The sequence below is a fragment of the Schistocerca cancellata genome, chromosome 1, assembly GCF_023864275.1.
Source record: "Schistocerca cancellata isolate TAMUIC-IGC-003103 chromosome 1, iqSchCanc2.1, whole genome shotgun sequence".
NCBI lineage: Eukaryota > Metazoa > Arthropoda > Insecta > Orthoptera > Acrididae > Schistocerca > Schistocerca cancellata.
The window spans coordinates 804,069,208-804,094,596 of NC_064626.1; the positions used below are offsets into that span (position 1 = coordinate 804,069,208).

Below are 25,389 nucleotides of genomic sequence, written 5' to 3' on the forward strand. Positions count from 1 at the left end.
AAGGTTGGAGACTGCAGACTGAAGTGACGGGCTTGCGTGTATTGGTGTGCTGCAGTGCGCCGAGCAGTGCGTGCGGGAGCGCGCGGTGAGCAAGGCCGGCAGCTGCCCCGGCGACCTGTCGGCGCTGTCGGCGTTCGAGGCGGCGTGCATCACGGCGTGCGCGCACGACGGCGACTGCCCCGCCACCGACAAGTGCTGCCCCAACGCCTGCGGCGCCACCTGCCAGCGCGCGCAGCAGCTGGACGTGGCCCCAGGTACGCCAGGGAGACGCTCCCACCTCCAACACAGCGCGCATTCTTCTTATCTTTCTGTAGTGAATTGGCAGGAGCCAATTCACGGGGTTTGGAGGAAGCCGAAATGCACGCGTTTAAGCTCACGCAGACTGGCGTGAGGTCTGGAGCAGGTAAAGGAGTTGAGTCTAATAAATAAAGTACGAAGCTCTTGGAATACTTAACTTTAATCCACAATTGGAGAACATCGGTCTGACGGTACAGGCATCCATAGATAAATATTAAATGATACTGGCACCTTGCTAGGTCGTAGCAATTGACGTAGCTGAAGGCTATGCTAACTATCGTCTCGGTAAATGAGAGCGCTATGTGTCAGTTCCATATCTAGCAAAGTCGGCTGTACAACTGGGTCGAGTGCTAGGATCTGTCTCTAGACCTGCCGTGTGGCGGCGCTCGGTCTGCCATCACTGACAGTGGCGACACGCGGGTCCGTCGTATACTAGCGGACCGCGGCCGATTTAAAAGCTACCACCTAGCAAGTGTGGTGTCTGGCGGTGACACCACACTTTCATTACTCCCCAGAAGGAAGGACGCAGCATCGGAAAGAATCTAATACCCTTTGAAGCCTTAGCTTAATTAGGTATTGGTGTTTGGGCACACTGAAATATTGTGGTGAGGAATGTTAGGGTACACATCGTCTAACAAGGAGCTGAGTGTGAGGTCTCAAAATAGCAGCGATGTTAGGGCTTTCGATGCTCCACGTATTGTTTACCATGCAACCACAGTATTGGCTGCTAACGCAACACGAAGCAGAACTGGAGGTATCCAATGGTGAGTACAGCATGAGCCTACGGAGCGTAGTTGAACTGTTCAGTCGAGAAGTAACTCACAACAGTACTGCAGTGCTAGCGGTATTTATAAAAAGCAGGACAATGACAAGGATAAACAAAGCAAATATTGCATTATAGCTACAGCAACAGTTATCGAAGTTGACATTTCATCAGAAAGGAACCCAAGGAATTCCGCACAGTGAGAAAGAATTGGCAGATGGAATACCTGTATCAGCGTTTCTGCAAGATGAGTCAGTGTAATGTGTGATGTCGTTTACGCTCGACTGTGTGAACAATGTACGTGAGGAGTACAATGATGACGATACGTGCTTAACAAGTGAAACTGACACTAAAACACGTGTCGAGCCACGAAGTTCATCACCCTTGTCGGATACGGAGACATAAATCTCGTCTCCAGTGAAACTTAGTTTTCAAATAAGTCCTCAACAGTATCACCGTGTAGTGCATAAGAAAAACTGTGGATATTCAAGGGAGGACAAAATGCACTTGTTACAAAAACTGGTGTTTGCGCGTTTCGACGATTCTCGATACAATTTACACGATGTCCATGATAGAGACGAACTACGTTATGCACACTGAATTGCGAGCATCATAGAGTACAGTGATTTCAAGGAAACCAGCGGATGATTGCATAACTTCAAACAGTGCTACAGGTTTGGAAGACGTAAGGTAACGAAATTCTGGACGATGCATAGCAAACTGCGAAATTGGCTCCAAAATTAGTAGATAAGATGAACAAACTTATCACAGGGTTTTGTAAGAAATTTGTTTTCAACTCCGGCCACTCATGATTTGAAGAAGATATGCGTGTGAAAGGAACTCTGGAAATTAGAGGTACGAAGAAAGTTGTATCAAGATCAACTAACATTAATGCCGTAACGTATCCGTATACAATTATGGCGACTGTTAATCTGGATGGTAAATTGGCTGGAAAGTTATTTATTGTGCTTGAGGTGCCCTGCTGCCAGCGATTCTTTCTCGTGGGCGTGATCTTGCAAGGGCTGTAGGGAGTATTTACGTCACAGCAAGCAAGAGTGGGAGAATGAGCGTAAGAGAAATATAACTGTGGTATGAACACTGCCTCTGGCCAATAATTGCTCAAATTAACTTCTTTTGCTTGATTCCTGGTCTGCGTATACAAAATCGTACTCCTTTAGAGAAAACTATCCCTCCTGGAAAGTGTGTGACATTGTAAATCATACCACCGTCAACGACACGACAAATTCAGTCTCTGGATGTTTGTTTTTTCCGTGCCCATAAAACATATTATAGCAGCTTCGCTTTAAAGGTTGGCCAGTTTCACGATAAGCCTTGCGGCACACACTTTCGCATTCGTTTGCTTGCCATCACGTTCCATCAGCTCCCATCAGCCTGTTAGACCAATATGTTTGTAAAAGCATTTTTTACAAGTGCATACTCAGATGAATGTCCTGCACCGTTTGTAGCTCACAAGGAATTCGCATTCGATCTTGTTGGTGCAAATTTCTGTGATCACTGTGGCGCACCATTTTTCATTCAGCGAACATTGTGCAAGTTAATTGTTTGCTTGAACAATTCTTGAATTTCAACGACGTCCGTTGTGAAGTGTAATACGTGCGTCCCATAGAAGGTTGATCTCTGCACCTTCCGCACACTAATTTTCTATCGCCTTCTGATGAACATGGTGTGCATTTTCGTTAATGTATTGACTTATCATGGCAAGTATCTCGCATTGGCAGCCATTGCAGCAGTGCCTAGTGGCAAAAGTGTCCAGGATTTGACAGTTTCCCCTCTATTCTTTCTTGGCATTCCGATGTAGGGGACGGGACGTGACCCTAGCGGTGGCGGGTGAATCGGCTGATGGTGAAGCAGGACGGAGCGCCGTCTACCCACCTGGACGTGGGCTGCGGAGGTATTGGTGGCTGGTGTCTTACAGTGAGCCGTCAGTAAAACACCCCTGGTTATAACAGTCCTTATACGTGTCAATTACAGATCTCCGCCTGGATGACTGCGTATCCGGGCTGGACCATCCCCTTGGTGTGACAACAAACGTGATTTATCCAACCAGACGACACGTTTACACTGATCCACGGTCCAGTTTCGATGATTCTGTTCCCTCAGCAATCACAACTGGTGATGTAGTTGGGCCAACTTGGAAACACGCAGGGGTCGTCTGTTGTGGAGCTCTACGCTAAGCAGTATTGGGTGTACAGTGCGTTCCGAAATACTTGTGCTTGCACCAGCATTGCACTCTGTCGTCCTACACAGATTGATACCATACCTGCTTCACAGGGGCGGCAGTCCTCCGTCTTCACGTTCTGTGACAAGGCGTGGATGTCCAACAACATGTTACTTACTCGTTGCTTCACCGTCCTTCAGCCACTATCCTACAAATACGCATGACAGCAATGCGCGAAGCCTGACCAGCTTCGCCGTTTTCGAGATACTCGTTCGCAGGCTCTCCGTAGTAATAATCTGCCCCTTGTCAAAGTCGCATATCGCAATGGGTTTCCCCATTCGCATATCTTCGCTAGGGTGATCCCCCGTCCGTGTCTGATCCGCTTACATACTTTCGTTACTGCGTCAAGTACCCGCAACGCCACCAGATGGCATGCAACGTTGCGGTGGGCACAGACATAATGTTTTGGCTCATCAGTGTATGTTTTGATGAGTTTCTAACATTGCTTAAAATTTTAGCGGTAAAACTACGAAGCCAGCTGCAGTGGGACGAAAACATAAGACCAGTCGTTGGGAAGAGGAATAAGACAGCTGGATTTGTTCTGGAGAAGTGCATTTCTAAAAGGAATCGCATACAAGACTTTAGTGTATTCAGTTCTAGAGTAGTGCCGTAGTGTTTGGAGCTGCTATCAGCGGACATCGAACGAATTTTAGACGCACTGTTGGCGTCACGACTAGTCCGTACAGTCCATGCGAAAGTAACTCTTTCTCAAGGAACGTAAATGGTAATCATTTGAATAACGGTGGTTCTCTCGAAAATGAGTTGATAAATACAGAAAACCAACAACTGCGCTGCCACTACGTTGGAACTCGCACAGGACCATAAGACACTGACTTTAGCAGCAGCCACGCTCTGTGTCGGACTACGTAGTCGCTTCCGGAGTGTAGTAACTGTAGGTGTAGGTGCAGGCGTAGTATTTCGAAGGATTTTCCCGTAGCATTGGTGAACAAACCAAAGTGGCAGTTTCTAGTGGAAGTTATGCTTAGTACATGAGGAAGGTCGATTGTATATTTCTAACCATTCCCTCCTAAAACGAGTCCATGGCCATAGCCACTGCGCCAATTCACTCCGTCTCATTATCGACGTGACTTACTAGCCAAATAAACGAAATCTTCTATCCGTCCAAGCTACTCGTGCTGAGAATACCTATTGCCCTCACTGAGTGCCTTGGATCGCTGGAAAATCTCTTACTACATAGTCACAAAATTTGAAAAGAGGAGCTAAAAATATAATTTAGTGGAAGGAATTGCATTAACTCATCACGAGATCAGAAACTGTCTTCTTTCATAAGCAACATTATACTTCCACGTTAAAAATTTTTAAGTTGACCTCTGTTTAAAACCAGGGGCACCATCGGGAGAGTAAATACGGAAGAAATGTAATAAATCATAACCAAAGCACACTTATCCTCATGACAATGAAAAATATAAAATACAATAACATAGTTTCAATTCAAAATTTGAAGATGTTTTTGACGTATCACGTACTAATGTCTCGTACATTCTGTGTAATTTGCTGTGGTTCTCACCAACTACAAATGGCGTACAAACCAGAAGAATTACTAAGGAATGTAGTAATGTTTCCAAACAATGTTTGTAATGCGTAAGAAAACACATTTACGCACTTCCGACTTTCTTGGAATGGAGAAGCCAGTCTTTTGATTTCGTATTCGTAATACAGGTGCACTCTGCATGCGGTGGCCTGCTTCGTCACTCGCAGCCCTTTATATGAAGACGTTAGCTGTAAACAATTGTAAGGGTGTAACTGGTTGTTTTGAGAAATTACGCAGCAAAAGTTTCAATAAAATCACCTAAATAAAATAATTTAAGTACATGCAATGTGATTGTTATTCGGGTACGTCATTGTTTTCAAATATATTTACAGTAATGGCATATTTTTAAAATGGTATATTCTACCCAACTTTTATTCTTAAAAATTAGTCAGTGGGTACTTAACATTGTTACAAACTGAGTACACTTAACATGTATTACCATGGACTTACCACTCATTATTTGGTGGGCGATTTAAAGAAACGTTACTACGAAACCTCTCAAAAATAAAAATTCAGAAGGTTCTAATTCTTTCAGTTTTTGATAGTAAGATTTGCATTGACAATTTTTGCCATGATAAAGTACGAAAATCCTCAATATTAATATGGAATTCAGCACAATATAAAATTAATTTTAGCAAACGCCTTACTACAGCATATAAAGCATGTTTAGCACAGCTCTTAACATTTCTTCCATCAACCAGTCAATTAAATTCAAGTAGACTATGGTAAGGGACACAACATTGTTTACTTCTTTAAAAAAATTCTTCCACTCACCTTGTTAATAACTACTTTTGAAGTGCATTTGCGCTCGGATACAAATGCAGGCTCTTATCTGAGATTTAGATGTCCACGTCATTCTCGGATTTATAGAAATCAACCCTGAAAAGCATTTACGAGGCATGAAAACTGCGCTCGCCACTACTACTGGAAGCCGTTTTTTGGCACTTACCACTGATTAGATGCACAAAGCTGCTATTAGTGACAATCTGAAATTAGAGAAAGAGAGCTACTTCTCGGTTTATCGTGGAACTACCAACTAATATAAGTAAAACGCGTCACTTAACATGTTTTGCAGGAAATAACTCTGTTTCCCATCGATTTCCCTTACCACTGTTTATAGCCAAGGTCTTTATACATCCGGCCTATGATCCATAGTATTTTACTCCAAGTTCTGAAAGCTTCTGGATAGCTGACAGAACTAGACAGATTTCGGGTTACCTCTAATGTCTGATTCCACCCGTCGGCTTTGAGCAATGACATCATACCTAACGCATAGACGGTGCAAAGAGGCAGTCTTTGACAGCAAATGTCGTATTCGAAATTAAACGAATGTAACACGGGATAAAATTACAATCAGAGTTTGCATGATTAACTATTTAGCCACGAATTATATCTAAAAGAATGGAAAGTAACGAAAATAAATAAGAACAGAAAAAGAGAAATATACATGCCTGAAATAAATTACCGTCTCAATGTAGCACAGTTATCGATTCCAATCATTACGCGGTTCGTTACTTAGACTATGTTTACAGCAAATGTGTGCACGATAGTCGTGGAATTTTTAGATTTGATCTTACTGTCTTCACTACTGTGAAAATTACCTACAATATTTGTTACTTTTTCGCAGCATGGCGAGATCAATAAAACTCTAAAAATCCTACAACAACCGAGTACACACACTCACTGCAAAGAAGTCCAAAATTATGAATCATCGAGTGGTTGGATTCCGTAACGAGAATTGACCCCCTACATAGGTCAGTTATAGTCACCGATTCCAACAATTCCGTGGATCATTATTTAAACCATTTTTACGGCAGATGTGTACACTGAAGTGTAATAGGCTCTCTGCTTTTTAATTGCCCTCTAAGCTACTGCAAAAAATTAAAAATATTGGAATCAGTGACTAGAATTAAGCTATATTAGAGGTCAGTTCTAGTCATTGATTCCAACCATTACATGCTTCATTATTTAGAACGTTTATGCAGCAGGTGTGACCTGAATTGTACAAGGATTTCTACACTTGTAATTCCTCTCCGAACTGCTATGAAAATGTAACAAATATGGGAATTGGTAACTAGAATTAACGCATAAAGGTCAATTCTAGGTATCGATTTCAATATACGTTACTTTTGTTAATTTTAATTATCTGTGTACTTTTGTCCTATAGTTTATGAGTCGGTTTTTCCACATTTCATTCTCCCGGTTTCGTATTACATTTTAGTTTCTCCCCGCCCAAAACCACCACATTCCCGCTGTAGCCCCGTTTGATTAAATAATTCTTATTATTATAAGTTAACGCTATTTTATAATACTACCACTTTCCCACTCGCTATACTGTAATAGAAATTAAAGGTTGTCTGTCGCATATGTTACGACAGTAATTTATTAATTTATTTCAGATACACATGTTTCTCTATTGTTTTATTCTTATTTATTTCCATTATTTTCAGTTCCTTTCGATATAATTCGTGGCTAAGTAATTAATCGCGTGAATTGTGATCGTAATTTTATAACACGCTACATTCCTTTCTTTACGAATATCATCAGCTGCTGTCAGAGAATACGTCTATGTAGCATACGTGCCTCTAGTATGACGTCGTTGCTCAAAGCTGACGAGAGGAATCGGACACATGAATTTATCCCTGATATGGGATACACAGTCCCCAGTGCTCAAAAGTGCTTTAGTGTCCCATGAACCACGGAGGGGTTAAGTAGGCAGTGACTTCGTAATTAGGTGCGTGGCCGCTGTAGCAGGTGGCGGCGAGTGTGTTAATGCCCGCAGGTCTGTCGGCAGTGCCGGTGAACGTGAGCGCTTCGGAGCGCGGCCACGGGCGCGTGCACGTGCAGTGGCGGCTGCCGGGCGACGACGGCCACGCCTACGGCGACGGCGGGGGCGGCGGGGGCGACGCGGAGGCGCAGCTGGTGTTCGTGGTGCAGGAGCGCCACCACGTGGGGCAGCGGCTGGCGCGCGACCGCCTGGGCGCCTGGGGCCCGCTGCACCGCGGCGTGCGGCCGCACTGCCTGCTGCCCAGGGGGCTCATCCGGCCCGGCAGGTGAGCCGTCCCCAGGCTGCGGCGCACGTAGTACAGCGCTATTCACCTGTCTCTAAAAAGTGCAGAAATCAGGGAGCACATCATTGCCTGAGAGATCACAAAGAGGTTTTCCATTATCGTGCACACAGCATCTGTCTTTTGCTAAGTGCGAGAGTTGTGTCTTGATGTATGAACTCACTGCAGGTACTGTTACGAATGTGTAGACTTTAGTGTCAGGTTTATGTTGTTAACGACGACGAGAGAGAGAGCAGAGTGGGTCCTCTGATATTTACTGTATACATCTTAATCTATACTCCGCTAGCCACCAAGAGGTGTGTGGCGGAGGGCACAATTCGCCCCAAAGTCATATTCCCCCCTCCCCCCCCCCCCCCCCCACCACCGTTCACTCGCGGATCGCACGAGGGAAAAACGACTGTCTGAACGCCTCAGTACGCCCTCCTATTCCCCTTATGTTCGAATGGTGATCATTGGGCGATTTGAAAGCTGGTGGTAATAATACATGCTCTACATCCTCGGTGAAGATCGGATTTCGGAATTTAGTGAGCAGCGACTTCCGTTTAGCGCTCCGTCTGTCCGCAAGAGTGTCCCACTTCAAACTTTCTATGAGATTTGTAACGCTCTCGCGATGGCTAAATGTACAAGTCACGAATCTTGCCGTTCTTCCTTGGACCTTCTCAATCTCCTGAATCAGACCAACTGGTAAGGGTCCCATACAGACGAGCAATACTCCAAGACTGGACGTATTGTAAGCTATTTCCTTTGTTGGAGGATGCATCGCTTCAGGATTCTACCAATAAACCGCAATCTAGAGTTCGCCTTACCCTTTACTTGTGTAATCTGATCATCCATTTGAGATCATTTCGAATAGTCACACCCAGATACTTGACGGACGTTACTGCTTCCAAAGACTGGGCATTTATTTTATACTCGTACATTAATGGGGATTTTCGCCTTGTTATACGCAGTAGGTTACACTTACTAATATTGAGACATAACTGCCAGTTTTTACACCACGCATTTATTTTCTGCAGATCCTCATTGATTTGTTCACAAATTTCGTGTGATACTACTTTCCTGTAGACTACAGCATCATCTGCAAACAATCTAAGGCAGCTGTCAGTACCATCAACCAGATACATAGCAGATACCAGGTAGGGCCAGTAACATTATTAGATTCCTCGCCAACGACGATGTTTGTTGCAAGAAACTATCTTCACTGGACAGCAGAGTAGGGAAAAACCAACCGGTCAAACCCAATATCGGTATTTTAATTCCGAATAACCTGTAGTTTTCGGTATTTGTTTGAACACTGGTGTAACAGTTACTTCTTTTCATTTGATGCCAATAACGGAATAAAAAAAAAGATAAACAGAAATATCGATTAGCTATAGCAACAGTGCTAAAATTTTTCGTTTTTAAGTAAACTAGTCTTTAAAAAAGAAGTAATAGCATTATTTTGAAATAATGTGTTATTTCAGAAAATGGGAAACGCGAGCAGTGCTATTTTAATAACAACGTCGACAGAAACGAGCAACAAACAAATGGCAATAGAATTGGTACAGCATTGCTGCCGTGTGTCGTGGCTCAAGATACGCGTGTACATGCACTGTGTAAGACTTTCCCCCGTCTAGTCTACACAGTAATTTCTCGCTATATTCGCTGGACATCCGTTGTACTGCAGAACGGCACCAATCTTAGATCTAGAAATATTTTTATAGATTTACATAAGAATGAATTACAATGCTTCATATGCTTTAAAAGACTAAAATTGGTCTGCCATCTCTAGAAACTAATAAAAGGGGAGGAGATTATGGTAACAGTAATAAATTAAAAACTTCACATCTACATCTACGTGATTACTCTGCTATTCACAATCAAGTGCCTGGTAGAGGGCTCAATGAACCACCTTCAAGCTGTCTCTCTACCGTTAAGCTCTCTAACGGCACGCGAAAAAACCAACACGTAAATTTTTCTGTACGAGCCCTGATTTCTCTTATTCTGTCATGATGATCATTTCTCATTATGTAGGTGGGTGCCAACAGAATGTTTCCGCAATCCGAGGAGAAAACTGGTGATCATAAGAAGACCCCGTCGCAACTAAAAACGCCTTTGTTTTAATGATTGCCACTCCAATTCACCTATCATGTCTGTGACACTATCTCACCTATTTCGCGATAATACAAAACGAGCTGCCCTTTTTTGTGCTTTTTCGATATCACCCGTCAGTCCCACCTGATGCGGAACCCACACCGCACAGCAATACTCCAGAATCGGGCGGACAAACGTGGCGTAAGCAGTCTCTTTAGTAGACCTGTTGCACCTTCTAAGTGTTCTGTCAATGAATCGCAGTCTTTTGTTTGCTCTACCCACAATATTATCTATTTGATCGTTCCAATTTAGATTATTTGTAATTGTAATCCCTAAGTATGCAGTTGAATTTACAGCCTTCAGACTTGTGTGACTCATCGCATAATTGAAATTAGCAGTTTTCTTTTAGTAATCATGTGAATACCTTCACACGTTTGTTTATTCAGGTTCAATTGCCACTTTTCGCACTATACAGATATCTTATCTAAATCATTTTGCAAGTCGTTTTGATCATCTGATGACTTTACAAGACGGTAAATGACAGCATCGTCTGGAAACAATCTAAGACGGCTACTCAGATTGTCTCCTACGCCGTTAATATAGATCAGGAACAATAGAGGGTCTATAACATTTTCTTGGGGAACGCCGGATATTACTTCTGTTTTACTCGATGACTTTCCGTCTCTTACTACGAACTGTGACCTTTCTGAGAGGAAATCACGAATCCAGTCGCGCAACTGAGGCGATACTCCGTAGGCACGCAGTTTGGTTAGAAGACGCTTGTGAGGAACGGTGTCGAAAGCCTTCTGGAAATCGAAAAATATGGAACCAATTTGACATCCCCTGTCGATAGCACTTATTACTTCATGAGTATAAAGAGCTAGTTGTGTTTCACAAGAACGATATTTTCTGAATCCGTGCTGACTATGTGTCAATAAAACATTTTCTTCGAGGTACCTCATAATGTTCGAATACAGTATATGTTCCAAAACCTTACTGCAAATCGACGTTAGCGATATAGGCCTGTAATTCAGGGGAGTACTCCTACTTCCCTTTTTGGGTATTGGTGTGACTTGAACAGTTTCCCAGTCTTTAGGTTACGGATCTTTCTGTGAGCGAGTGGTTGTATATTTTTGCTATATATGGCGCTATTTTATCATCATACTCTGAGAGGAACCTGACTAAAACCCATCTGGACCGGTGTCCTTGGCTTTACTAAGTGATTTAAGCTGCCTTGTTACACAGAGGATATCTACTTCTATGTTTCTCATCTTGGCAGTTGTTCTTAACGACTATTGATTCAGAATGCACGATAAAAACAGAAAGTAGCTGATCTGCTGCCAGTGTCTACATGATATGTCTTGAAGACGAACGAATGAACACGAAAAACAGCCTCCTTCAACCTCAGTTTTCACCCTTTAGCCCGAATTATTGGTAATGCCCAGATATACCGGTGATTGTCTCTAGTATTCAATCAGTTGCCACATTTCTTTGTTCGATATCTACCTTTATTACAAAAAATAAGAGGAACAAAAAGCTGAAAATTGGTTATTTCAGAAACCGGTTATTTTGAGCGGTTTTAACAGTCATCTTCGAATGGCGTGTAAAAAGGCCGACAGCCATAAGCAAATGCAGATAGACTAAATTTCCATATTTCGTGTATGATTGGCAGATCTCTTCAAATGTGGGTGAATGTAAAATAATGTCTGATAGAGAAAAAACACGGCAGTATCCGTTTAAAAGATTAGTGATGAACATCTTGAGCACCTCACATTGTTTAAATATTTAGGAGTAATACAAAGGAGCGATAAGAAATGAGATGAACACCTGCAATCACTGTTTGCAAAGGCGAATGGACATAATATACAACACGGCCAAATCTAGAGCATGTCCTAAAGAACAGGCACCACGCATTCATATAACTGATACGCCTAGTCGGGCAATGGATCCACCTTTTGCAGTGCAGATGCACAAATATGTCCCATATCCCGTGGGAATCTCATAGTAACGAACATGGAATCAATGGACGGGGTCTGAGGATACGTGGCGCTCGATGGAAGTGTGGATCGGCCGTGAGGAGTGAAGAGTCAGTTCGCGCAGCTGCGATAACGCTGTGTCCCGGGTGGCGCAATGGTTAACGCACCTCCCTCAGTAAGCAGGAGATCCTGGGTTCTAATCCTGGTCCGGTACACATTGTCACTCGTCGCCGCTGATTCCGCGTAATGTCTAGCTGCAGCTGACACCAGTGACTCCCCACAGTTTACAAATCGAGAGTACTGTTTCAGCATCTGGACTTCTGATTAAGTGTGAGCATGACAACAGACATAGACCAGGTAGGGCTCCAGCCTCTGTGCATAGCTGATGTCAGCAGTAGCAGTAGCAGCTTATATGTTGTACGCAGTCTGTATATGTTGTACGAAGTATGATATCTTAAAGTACTTCTGAGTAGCAGATTATTTCTCTGTTTTAATAGTGTTATTTAGTCTGTTCTAAGAGTTAACTTACTAAAGGCAAGGCCTCCGGTCCAGATTATATACCGGTCAGGTTCCTCTCAGAGTATACTGATACAATAGCTCCATATTTAGCAATTATATACAATCGCTCGCTCACAGAAAGATCCGTACCCAAAGACTGGAAAATTGCTCAAGTCACACCAATACCCAAAAGGAGAAGTAGGAGTACTCCCCTGAATTACAGGCCTACATCACTAACGTCGATTTGCAGTAAGGTTTTGGAACATATACTGCATTCTAACATTATGAAGTACCTCTAAGAAAACGATTTATTGACACGTAGCACGGATTCAGAAAATATCGTTCTTATGGAACACAACTAGCTCTTTATACTCATGAAGTAATAAGTGCTATCGACAAGGGATGTCATATTAATTGCATATTTTTAGATTTCCAGAAGGGTTTCGACACCGTTTCTCATAAGCGTCTTGTAACTAAACTGCGTGCCTCAGTTGTGCGAGTGGATTCCTGATTTCCTGTCAGAAAGGTCACAGTTCATAGTAATAGACGGAAAGTCATCGAGTAAAACAGAAGTTATATCCGGCGTTCCCCAAGGAAGTGTTATAGGCCCTCTATTGTTCCTGATCTATATTAACGACACAGGAGACAGTCTGAGTAGCCGTCTTAGATTATTTGCAGATGATACTGTTATTTACCGACTAATTAAGTTATCAGATGATCAAAACGACTTGCAAAATGATTTAGATAAGATATCTGTATAGTGCGAAAAGTGGCAATTGACCATGAACAAGGAAAAGTGTGACGTTATTCACATGAGTACTAAAAGAAATCAGCTAAATTTCGATTACGCGATAAGTCACACAAATCTGAAGGCTGTAAATTCAACTAAATACTTAGGGTAAGGTAGCGCCGAACCATCAGCATCGGATCAGACTCAACTGTGGGAGGGGATTATTGGTAACCGCGTTCTGTGAGCAGCCATCCATCCACAACGCCTCGCAGGCGAGGCAGTCTGCACGTCCTACGCAAGACCGTACCTCCCCTGCTAAAACACATGCGTCTGGTAGTACAAGGGTAGCATGGTTACTACGTGATGGTGATCCAGCTCACTGCCCTTTCGATTGTAGAGTACCGACTAGTACCGACAGAACATTCCCATTTACCTGATGTGTTCTCAAGTGTGTTTTCACTCATAGAAACCTACACTGTGAAAAATAATTTATACTAACCTTCCAGTAGGTGAATCTCCCTTGGAACATATTTCCGGCCATGTGGTTCAAATGGCTCTGAGCACTATGGGACTCAACATCTTAGGTCATAAGTCCCCTAGAACTTAGAACTACTTAAACCTAACTAACCTACTGACATCACACACACCCATGCCCGAGGCAGGATTCGAACCTGCGACCGTAGCAGTCCCGCGGTTCCGGACTGCAGCGCCAGAACCGCACGGCCACCGCGGCCGGCTCCGTCCATGTCTCAGGGGTTATTTCCCGCAGTTCTTCCCCATTTGGCAAAATCGCCCTGAATTTGTGTTTAACAGTGGCGGCAGCAAGACTTACCGGCGCGTCATGTTGCAGGTGGTACCAGTTCCGGGTGGCGGCCGTCAACAGCAATGGCACCCGCGGCTTCTCGCAGCCCTCACCGCCGTTCCGGCTCTCTGCAGGTAGGACCTATCAGCCGCAGCACATCAATACTCAGCGCCCAGCACTGGCAGCATCACCTGCTGCATCACTACTTACCCACAACTTGCTGTCTCATGAAATGAGAACTGTCTCGGCTTATGTCATCGGTTAGACTGTCCGTTCAAGAGCATGTCTTTCACTAAAAGTTCAAAATGACACAGTCCTTCTTAGCTTTCAGGATGTTCTTTTCTAGATAATGCATTATCTTCTCATTTCCGCTCAGTATCTCTCACCCATCCATTTACCTACTGGTGCTAAGTAAGAGATCTTGCAGGCAAGATCGCGTGCTGAAATATTTTTATTCTCTCAATGACCGGTTTCGACACAGTCTAGCTATCATCTTTGGATCTTCTGAGAATTATATTACTTTGCTTGAATCCCACAGCTAGAGCACTCTCCGTTTATAAAACAAAAGCCCCACATAATCTTGTCAGATACATAAAACAGAGTAAATAAAAAGTCCATCTCGCTAACACTGTGCCCCTGAGTAGAGGCGAGTTCGTCCGTGGAGCCGTTAAAACTACGGCACATCAGGAAAGCTGCTTTCCTGCTTTTATTTACACATTTGTATGTATTTGGCAAGCCAGTGGGTGCCGTTGGTTTATAAATGGAGAGTGCTTTCGTTATGGTTGTGTTACTCATGCAGAATAACAGTTCCAGAAGATCGGAAGATGACAGGTAGACTGTGAGACTCATTGAGGAAAAAAATTTTTTCAACACGTGATTTTGGCTGCAAAAACTGCAACTTGTGCAACTTATACTTTTACCTTTTAATACTTCCTTTGGTGTGTATGCCACTCTAACCTCTTGCCCTAATCAATAATACTAACTATCGTTTGATTTAAACTAGTTCGCATCTGACATGTAATGTTCAGACTTATGACGTTGCCGCGACAAGTACTACCTTCACGTAGAATTCAAAGCGATCCACCCTCCACCACGACAGGAAATCATTTTTAAATTCTGTTACAAATATCGTGAAATAAATCTGAAATCCACGTATGCCTAGATCTGTATGGTGTATCTGAACATGAAAAAACCTTGAATAGGTACTACACGGATTTGCTGTAGTTTCGTATTTGTACTCAGTCTCAAGTTTCAGACGACTTAGTCTGTCGCCATCGTCAGGAGTGATCTGCGGGCCGTATCGTTCTTTATTTAAGTAGCCGAGTTATGGTATTGAAACCACATGACAAGATTCCGCTAACTATATAAAGTACTACACGGCCTGCAGATAATTCCTGATGATGATGGCCGAGTGGTTCTAGGCGATTCAGTCTGGAACCGCGCGATCGCTACGGTCGCAGGTTCGAATCCTGCCTCTGGCGTGGACGTATGTGATGTCCTTAGATTAGTTAGGTTTAAGTAGTTCTAAGTGACTGATGACCTCAAATGTTAAGTCCCATAGTGCTCAAAGCCATTTGAACCTGATGATGGCGACTGAAGAAGTCGTCGGAAACTTGGTATTACATACAAATGACACTGCAACTAATCAGCGAAATATTTGTGTAAGAATTTTCTCATGTCAAAAATCTATTCTGATAGTTTAATCAGGGCCAGAGCGATGTTTATGCTTTTGAAATGGGTAAAACTTTCCCGTCCGAGAAACAACTTCCAAACTTTTCAAATCATATCTTGAAAACTCACTGAAATACTTTTTTCACCAAATATCAAAATACTTTCGTGTCCGGAAAAGTTTCCGAAAAACTGGCAGGCGCAGTGGAAGTGGCAGCACAGTGGGAGCCGATATTACCAGAACAGCCACCACCACTGGCGTACTGCTGCCGCGAACACCCCAGCCCAGTAGCTCCCAATTGCAGACTATTTTACATCTGACCGTACTGTCGGCCATTCTAAGATTTACTTTTTATTCTCAGTTTTTATACATCTACATCTACATCTACGTCCATACTCCGCAAGTCACCTGACGGTGTGTGGCGGAGGGTACCTTCAGTACCTCTATCGGTTCTCCCTTCTATTCCAGTCTCGTATTGTTCGTGGAAAGAAGGATTGTCGGTATGCTTCTGTGTCTTTTTTCATAGTTCAAACTTTATATCCTCCTTCAGATAATCAGTCTTTCTATCCTCCTTCAGGTACACATTCTTCTTCACGTCTACATTATGTTTAAGTTCCTACATCGCACATAGCTACGTTGAGTGTGAATCAATTCAAAAATGGCTCTGAGCACTATGGGACTCAACATCTTAGGTCATAAGTCCCCTAGAACTTAGATCTACTTAAACCTAACTAACCTAAGGACATCACACACACCCATGCCCGAGGCAGGATTCGAACCTGCGACCGTAGCAGTCCCGCGGTTCCGGACTGCAGCGCCAGAACCGCTAGACCACCGCGGCCGGCTGTGAATCAATTAGTTTAATAATCTTTCTTAGCAAAAAAATGGTTCAAATGGCTCTGAGCACTATGAGACTTAACATCTATGGTCATCAGTCCCCTAGAACGTAGAACTACTTAAACCTAACTAACCTAAGGACATCACACAACACCCAGTCATCACGAGGCAGAGGAAAGACTTAGCAAAAATTGAGTAAAAAAAGAAAAAGAAAATCTGACTGAATGTGCTGTAGAGCATTCTAAGGCATTCACTACAGCGTGAATTGTGCCTTATGTTTAGTTATTATTAAGTAATATTCATTTTTTCCTATTGGACTCCTTATTTAAACTTTAATGCATTCAGTTCCCTTGTTCAAAACCAGCATTGATAATAACATATTATGGAAGAAATTTCAATAGTTTGTCATAAAATAAAGCTATTTCTCTTTCACACTCTCGCTTTTTACACGTTATTCTAATACTCAACAGCTTTTTCTCTTAGTAGTATATTTTATGTCATATTTTAATTCTTAAATGGTAATTTCTTTTATCATTGTCAGTGTTTTTACATTTTGGTGTACAAACCAGCTCTGCGTTTTTAAAAACACAATAAAGAACTAGAAATCATGACAGGTCACCGAAATAAAACTTGATTTACAACACAGCCGACAGCCGTAGTAGAACTATAAATTAAACTAGACAGAGTTTGTATCTCCTAGTTAACTGACGAGTCACGTTACAATGACCACCTTCACAGGTTGTCTGTAAGAATTTCATTAACTGTGAAGGCCAACTGTCATGATACAGGGTGACACCTCACCACCAAAATAAGCAACAATATTTTTGAAAAAAAAAAATCTCTATGGCTTTCCAAAGCAAGTGCACAGTCGGGGAATACTGTGTTGTCAGTGGAGAAGCAGTGACACCAGAACTGGGTGTTCAGGAGAGCCCAGTGACTTCGATCGTGGACTAGTCATTGGATGTCACCTAAGCGACAAATCCATCAGGAACATTTCGAGCCTTCTAAAGCTGTCCAGGTCGGTGTTTGTGACTGTGATATGGAAACCCGGTGGAATTACCAAAGCTAAACCAAAGCGGGACAGACATGATGTTCTTGGGGGACAGGGCGGTTGTGAAACATGGCAATAAATCTGTAGAAGGAATCACTCATGAGTTCCAGCGTGCTACCAGCACCTCAATTAGCGTATGGAGAATGGGGTACAATGCTCCTCATAAGCCATACATTGCTGTAGACCTAAGCGGCGCTTGAGGTTGTGTAAAGAGTGGCATCACTGGAGACTGAATCAATGGAAACGAGTGATTTCAAGTGATGACTCACGCTATACCCTGTGGCAATCCGATGGAAGGGTTTGGGATTGGCGGATGCGCAGCGAACGTTATCTGCCATCATGTGTAGTGCCAACAGTGAAGAGCAGAGCCGTGGTGTAACAGTATGGGGATGTTACTGGTGTTTAGGTCATCGTCTCCTTATTGCGCTTAAGAAAACGATAAATGTGAAAGGATATGGACACATTTGCAACATGATGTACTATGTACATTAGAGCTACAGTTCGGAAACGATGACTGTTTCTATCGACATGACAATGAATCCTTTCATAAAACAGCATCCGTGAGGCGATGGTTTGTGAACAACATTATTGAAATAGATCGGCCCGTTCACAGTTCCGACCTGAAACCAAAGGAACGCTTTTGAGATGAGTTCCAACTTCAACTTCGCACCAGGTCCCTGCGTCCAACACCGCTACTTTCAATGGCTTCGGCTCCTGTGGAAGAATGGTCTACCATTTCTCCACAGTCAGTTGGACGCCTCACTGAAAGTGTTCACGCCGCCAAAACAGGCGAATGGAGGACGTACCCCGTATTCACTAATAGGCTCTGTATGCTTTCGATCAAATAGTGTATTTGTAGCAGGTCACCAGAAGCCACCTGGATACAGACACGGGAGACCGAGAAAGGAATCATACACTGACGTCCTAGGACGGTCTTGAAGCGCCACTGTATGATGTGGCAGCACAACCTGATGCAAGTCTTTCACTTGGACGCCACATGGGCTACTTGCGTGTCCTTAAAACCAACAGAACTCGATTTTCGCCAATTACCCGTCCGAGTATTAACTGGGCCCTATGTTGCCTAACTTCGTTGATCAGGAGGGAACTGGTGTTACCAACGTCGCAAGGCCGTTGGCTGTTGTGTGATAAGTGAAGACAGACTGTTGTTGCCTATAGAGCTGGAAGAAGGGGGCTCAAGTGATGCACTGGAACAAATATACCGTAGGCTGACTCTCATAGCTGCACTGTTTACGCAAACTGTCATAACTCTGTCGATTTTCACCTCTCATTCACCTACTGAGCGGCTACGTGTGTTTCTAATTGGCCCGGCCATTGGGGATTAACTGGAATGTCTGTATCTGTATTGGAACATGTGAAACATCATTTTAGTTCTGGGGACAAAGCCTTGTTTCCACACTTTATGCAAACTGTAGTAACTCTGTCAGTTTTCGCTATTCACTCTTATGTTGAGCAGTGATGTGTGTGTCTCACAGGCCTCATCATTGTGGATGAATTAGAATTTCTGTACCTGTATTGGAACATGTGGAACGTTACATCAGTTTTGGGGACGAAGCATTGTTTTTGTACTTGGACACGACGCCAACAGTTACAGTGTATCACGGACACCGGAAACTGGGTGGTAGAAGTTCCTTTCATGCGAGCGCCGGGAAAATACAGGCCTCACGCGTCCCGCCATCATTGATCTTCCAAAGCCGCTACTAACTTGTCACCCTTCGTGGTCTGCGACGTCCATACCATTGTGCTCACAACTTTTAGCCGTCCTAGGAAAAGAAATCGGCGTAAGAAGTGGTATTTAGAGCAGTCGACTTTTGAGACATGTCTGGTTCCTCATGACAACGATGACAGTATGTAGGGTGCAAATCGAGTGTTCATACAAGGGAATTTCAAGAAGTAAGTTACACATTATTATGGGGGCCAAATAATATTATTGAATGCTGCAATAGATTTGAAAGTGATGACACTATTTTTCTAGATAGCCACCAAGTCTCTGTAAACAACAGTCAGAATGCTCTACCAATCATTCAGTTCCTAGACGACAGAAATCGGCTGACTGCTCATAGAGCCGTTCGAGAATATTATATGAACGTCGTTATCATTGGAAAATCGCTTTCCTTCAGGTTTGCTTTCAGTTTGCCGAAAACCTGGAGATCGATGAATCAAGACATCGAGTTTTCGATCAGCATCACTATATCCGTAAGGCCTCTGTCAATTTACTCGCACCATTTCACTATGGCCGAACATGACATGGCATTTGGTCCAACTCTGAAGTACATTACTATTTGTCACGCTACTTCAGTCGCGCCCTGTAATGCGCGTGTTGTACATAGGAAAGTAGAATTGTATCTACAGAAAATTTTGAATGTCTACTTTTTCTGACAATGCTCCACCCTTTTTGCCCAAGTGTCTTGATGTGGGATGATGTGTGTAAGTTATTTTCTGACATCCCTTCGATTAATTTAAAGTCATAATAAAACATGACACAGTAACATGGAAATACTGACATTATAAATGGAAGAAAGTGCCACTTTCGCGATTTGGGGACGCGAGACAGCCTCTTATCCATAACGCTCGTGGATTAACAAGGAGGGCTGCTAAGATGACCAGCCAGTATATGCTGAATGAGATTTTCACTCTGCAGCGGAATGTTCGCTGATATGAAACTTCCTGGCACATTAAAACTGTGTGCCGATCTCAGACTCGAACTCAGGACCTTTGCCTTTCGCGGGCAAGTGCTCTAGCATCCTAGCTACCCAAGCACGATTCAGGCCGCGTCCTCACAGCTTTACTTCTCCCAATACCTCGCCTCCTAACTTCCAAACTTTACAGAAGCTCTCCTGCGAACCTTGCATTTGTCCGCGAAAGGCAAAGGTGCCGCCCGAGTCTCGGTCCGGCACACAGTTTTAATCTGCCAGGAAGTTTCAAGCCAGTATATGATTTTTACATGGTCTTCTTCATTCAGCTAGGTGAATAACAGGCTGATAATCAAGCATCACTTCAAATACACGCTACGCAAACATTCCTAACGCATTTCACACTGTCACACTGGATGTGAGATTTAGTGTCGTCACAGACGGATAGGGTACACAACTTCCATCCTGGGGGTAGTGGTGGCGTCGGGAAGAGCATGTGGCCACTAACTGTCACAAACATTACCAAAACCTACATAATAATGACGACCTCATAGAGACACAGAAAAAAGGCAAAGAAGAAGGAGACATGGAATAAATTAATTAGCTGAAAACAGCCCTCTTGTACATGTCATATTCCCAACAGGCTCTGAGAAAATAGAAGGCATCCTCTCGCCTCGCTGGAAAGCTACCCATAAAGTTATCTTAATAGGAGCATGTCAGGTGGTGAGGGTGATGGTAGTGTGACAAGAGTAAACAGGGTGATTTAGCGGCCTCTATCGATAGGTTTTATGCAAACCAAACGCCTTCAAATACGACTTGCAAGATTTTAGTATTCTCTCACTCACTGCATAGAAACTATCACTCCTAGAGATAAAATGAACAGGACCTTTTTGTAGGAAATTTAATGTAGTTAAATTTTGACCTGTGATACTTTTACGCTAAGGGTGTGATTTTCGAATTATTCAATAAATGTACAAAAGTGACTTTCAAACGCGTTTTTCTTCAATACCTCGAAAACTGTTGTGTCCAGCGCTAACGCATCCCACAGTGAAATTTAATTTCATAAACTACCTACAAAAAGATCCGTTTCATTTTTTTTTTTTTTTTTTCTGACGGACTAGTAGTTTGCGCCTAGTGAGCGAGAGAAGTTGAAAATCTCGCGCATAGTTTTTGAAGACATCGCAGGTTGCACAAAACCTATCGGTACGAACAGCTGAATGACCCTGTATATTTGCTGTGGAGCTGGGTGTTGTGAGGCGGCACGTGTGGTGTTTGGCTGCAGCGCCGCGGCCGCCCGGTATGCCGGAGCAGCTGAGCGTGGGGCGGCTGTCGGCCGGCGAGAACGGCACGCTGCGCGGCGAGCTGAGGTGGCGGCCGCCCGCCGAGTCGGACCTGCCGGTGGCCAGGTACCGCGTCTACTGGAGCCGCGAGCTGGAGCCCGCGCGCTCGCTGCTCGTCAAGCAGCACACCGTGCCCAGGGTGAGTCCTCCAGCTGCGCGTTCACGCATAAACAGCTTTTCGCCTCCCGCTTCACCCACATGCGTGTATAGCGTAGATACCATGTACAACATTCTTATTCTCTGCTGTATTACACTGCACGGCTCCAAAGACGATGACAATTTTATCTGTGGTATTTACACATGTGCTTCGATCGTGAGTCACACGTTGACAAAAACACTGGCTCCTTGCAACTCCTTCTAGCGCAATTTTGTTGACAAACTGAACAGCGTAAATAAGAGATAAATCGCGCTTCTTATCGTACCTGTAAGGTATTCCAAATCAACTAAGTACAGGAAAGAAATACCAACAGGCCATTTTAGAAAGCTTTTACCTATCAGCCTCTTCTCACATTCATCCCTAACCCAAGTGGTAGTAGGGGTATCTCACTCTCACATATTTTTATACAAAAAATTGATCACGTATACTCCAAATTTGGCTGAGTTGTGCTTTTAAGTTACCACTTTTCACTCCCAACCTCAACCGTAGGGATATTTAGAAGAGTGTTACAGTCATGAAAATTTTTTCTAGGTTGCAAGTGATATACTTGCCCAGTTTGCTAGAAACTGCTTCAGGTTCTGTGGAGATGGGCTGATATGTTCTGTCTTAGCAAACCTCTCTCGCCTCCCCTCCGCCCCCCCCCCCCCGCCGCCCCCAAACACACACACACTTACGGGAAAAACGTTTTCAGGACTGTTACCAATGAGCCTAGCAACCCCAACAACTATGGAATCGATACTATTCGTCGCTATCTAATACTTTTTCATATTGTCACGACTTTTCGTCACCACTGCGAGTCCTGGGGTGGTATGGAGGAATATATTATCCACACAGCATATTATAGAAGTAATGAGAATCATTACTCATGTACACAGAAAAATATGGATGAAATTGCTGTACCCATTCCTCAGAGATACTCTTACATTACCCCATTTTCACTCCCATCTCTACTGAAAGTTGGATGTCCTTACACAGTGCTTCTTTCCATATAGTAAATGAGCCTTGTATCTTCAATCAAGTAGGTTAAAAGTAGATGTAAAACATACTTGCATATTTACATACATTCATACACAAACATACATTTTTATAGTATACTGATGTCTTACCCACAACTTGGTCTGTGCACATGTATGTCACAAATATTGCACACATCTACTCCATTCTTTTCTCTCTCCATTTCCTCCTCCCCATTGCCTTCATTCCCCCCTCCTCATCTCTCACTCCATTCTCTCCTCCTCAACTCTCTGTCTGTCCTCCTCCATCTTCCCCTTTCTCTCTCCATCTGTTCCTCCACCTTTTCTCTGTCCATTTCATCCTCCCCCTCTAATTTCATCTCCCCTGCTCCACTTGCTGTCCATCTCCTCCATCCTCTATGTCCTTCTCATCCATTTTCCTGACAATCTCCTCTATCTCCTCTGTCCAGCTCCTTCCACCCCATCTTTTGGGGAAATCTCCTCCCTCACCCTCTATATGTCCATCTTCCCCTTCCTCCTCTCTCTATCCATTTCCTCCCTGCACCTCCCTGTGTCCATCTCCTCCTCTTCATACTCTTGGTCCACCTCCCTCATTTGTCCATCTCCTCCTCCTCTCTCTAAGTCGATCACTTTCTCCACTATGTCCATCTTCTCTCCCCCTCCCTCTGACCATCTCCCCATCTTCCTGCTTGTTGCCCATCTCCTCCATGCCCACTCTCTGCCCTTCTCTTCCCCCTCTCTGTCATCCATCTCCTCCTTACCCCTTCACCACTTGCCCCTGTCTGTTCAACTCCCTCATCACTATCTCTCTGGTAATATCCTACTTCCTCCATGTCAGTGTCCATTTTGTTCCTTACACTCTAAATCGGTGTCTTCCTCCTCCCACTCTTTCTCCTTCAAATCATTTCCTGTCTCTTGACCATGTTCCCCTCCCTCCCATTTCCTCTCCTCCCCTCTCTATGTCCATATTCACACCTCTCTATTCTCTCTCCAAGTCTCAACTCTGCCCATCTTCTCCTCCCCTCTCTCAATTAATCTCCTGCTCCTGCCTCTGTCCATCTGCACCTCCCTCCTCCCTTTGTGTCCAAGTCCTCCTACACAGTCTCACTCTGTCCCACTCTCCACACCTCTTGCTCTGCCTGTCTCCTCCTACCCCTTTCTCACTCCAACTGCCCCTCCCCCATCTCTCTGTTCATCCACCTCCTTCTCTCTCACCATTATCCCCATTTTCCTCTTTCCATCCATCCCTCTTCCCACACTCTCTGTTATTCTCATCCTGCCCCCCTTTCTGTCAACCTTCTCATCCTCTTTACCTGTCAGTCTCCTTCTCCAGTCTCTCTTTGGTCATTTCCTTCAATACCTCCCTCTTCCCACACTCTCTGTTATTCTCATCCTGTCCCCCTTTCTGTCAACCTTCTCATCCTCTTTACCTGTCAGTCTCCTTCTCCAGTCTCTCCTTGGTCATTTTCTCCAATACCTCCCTACACCCATCTCCTGCTCAACCCTCCCTATCTGTCCATCAGCTCCTCGCATCTCACTCTGCCCATCTCAACTTCTCCCTTCTGTCAGCCAGTCTCCTACTCCCCCTTCTGTCTACATCTTCCTCCCCCATATCTCTATCCATCTACTCCTCCCGAACCTTCAGTAAATTTCCTGCTTCTCTCTCTGTAAGTCCATCTCCTCCTCCCTCTCCCTCTGTCCATCTCCTCTTCCCGCTTCTCACATTCAATCTTCTCCTCTGTCTTCTCTCTGTCCATCTCCTTTTCCCCCTCCTCTATCCTTCGCCTCCTTCTTCTCGCAATCAGTCAGTACTAACTCCCTCTTACTGGTCATCTCTTGCATCACCCTCTCTGACAATATCCTGCTCCTGTCCTCTCTGTGTCTGCCCACCCCCTCCTACCCCACTCTCCATCCATATCTGGCTTCTCGCTGTTGCTGTCCATTTCTTCCTTCCCCACTCTCAGTCGATCTCCTCCTACTCTCTCTCTGTTCATCTTCTCATGCCTCTCTCTGTCCATCCCCTCCCTCTCTCCCTGTCTACTCTACTTGTCCATCTCCTCCCTCCCCTCTCTCTCTTCATCTTCTTCTTCCCTTGTTTCTGTCCATCTCCTCCTTATCGTGAGCATGCCCTCCTCCCCTTTATCTGTCATTCTCTGCTTTCCCCTGCACATCTACTCATCCCCTCTCTCCATTCTTTGCCTTCTCGCCCCCCCCTCTCTCTCTCTCTCCATTTCCTCCTCTCCCTTTCTGACCATCTCTTGCTCCCACTCTCTATGTCCATTTCGTTCTCCCCCTCACTATCCATCTCCTTCTTCTCACTATCTGAGTGCATCCCTTCCTTCGCCCCCACTCTGTCACTTTTCTTGTTGTCCTCCACCCTGTCCTGTCCACCATCCGCCCCCTACATAAGATTCATACTTCTTCCCTCAAAATATATTTCTCCAGGTAGTAGGAATTACGTGTACCAAGTATTGCTGAAATTTATCCAAGGGCTTAGGACGAGCTTTTTACCCACAGCTTCACACATGTACGCACATATCACATATATTTCATTTATATTTAACATATTTCACACATATCTGTAAGTCATATTGCCCCTGTAACAATAGCGAATCTCTCCCTGCGGTTTCATTATCACACAGTTTAATGTTTTTTGACGTCATATCTCCTGCTCTATAAGTTGTATAATTATATAATTTTGTAGGTGCACTC

At 44.0% G+C, this 25,389-nt stretch overlaps 1 protein-coding gene across 1 annotated transcript in view; it reads left to right on the forward strand.

The window, feature by feature from the left end:
- LOC126104577 (anosmin-1) overlaps positions 1 to 25,389 on the forward strand; it is a 279,020-nt gene that overhangs the window by 229,359 nt on the left and 24,272 nt on the right. The window contains exons 4-7 of the mRNA XM_049912337.1: positions 56 to 254; positions 7,634 to 7,904; positions 14,047 to 14,132; positions 21,489 to 21,685. Of these exons, the coding sequence (XP_049768294.1) occupies positions 56 to 254; positions 7,634 to 7,904; positions 14,047 to 14,132; positions 21,489 to 21,685 (753 nt within the window). The remainder of the gene's footprint in view (positions 1 to 55; positions 255 to 7,633; positions 7,905 to 14,046; positions 14,133 to 21,488; positions 21,686 to 25,389) is intronic.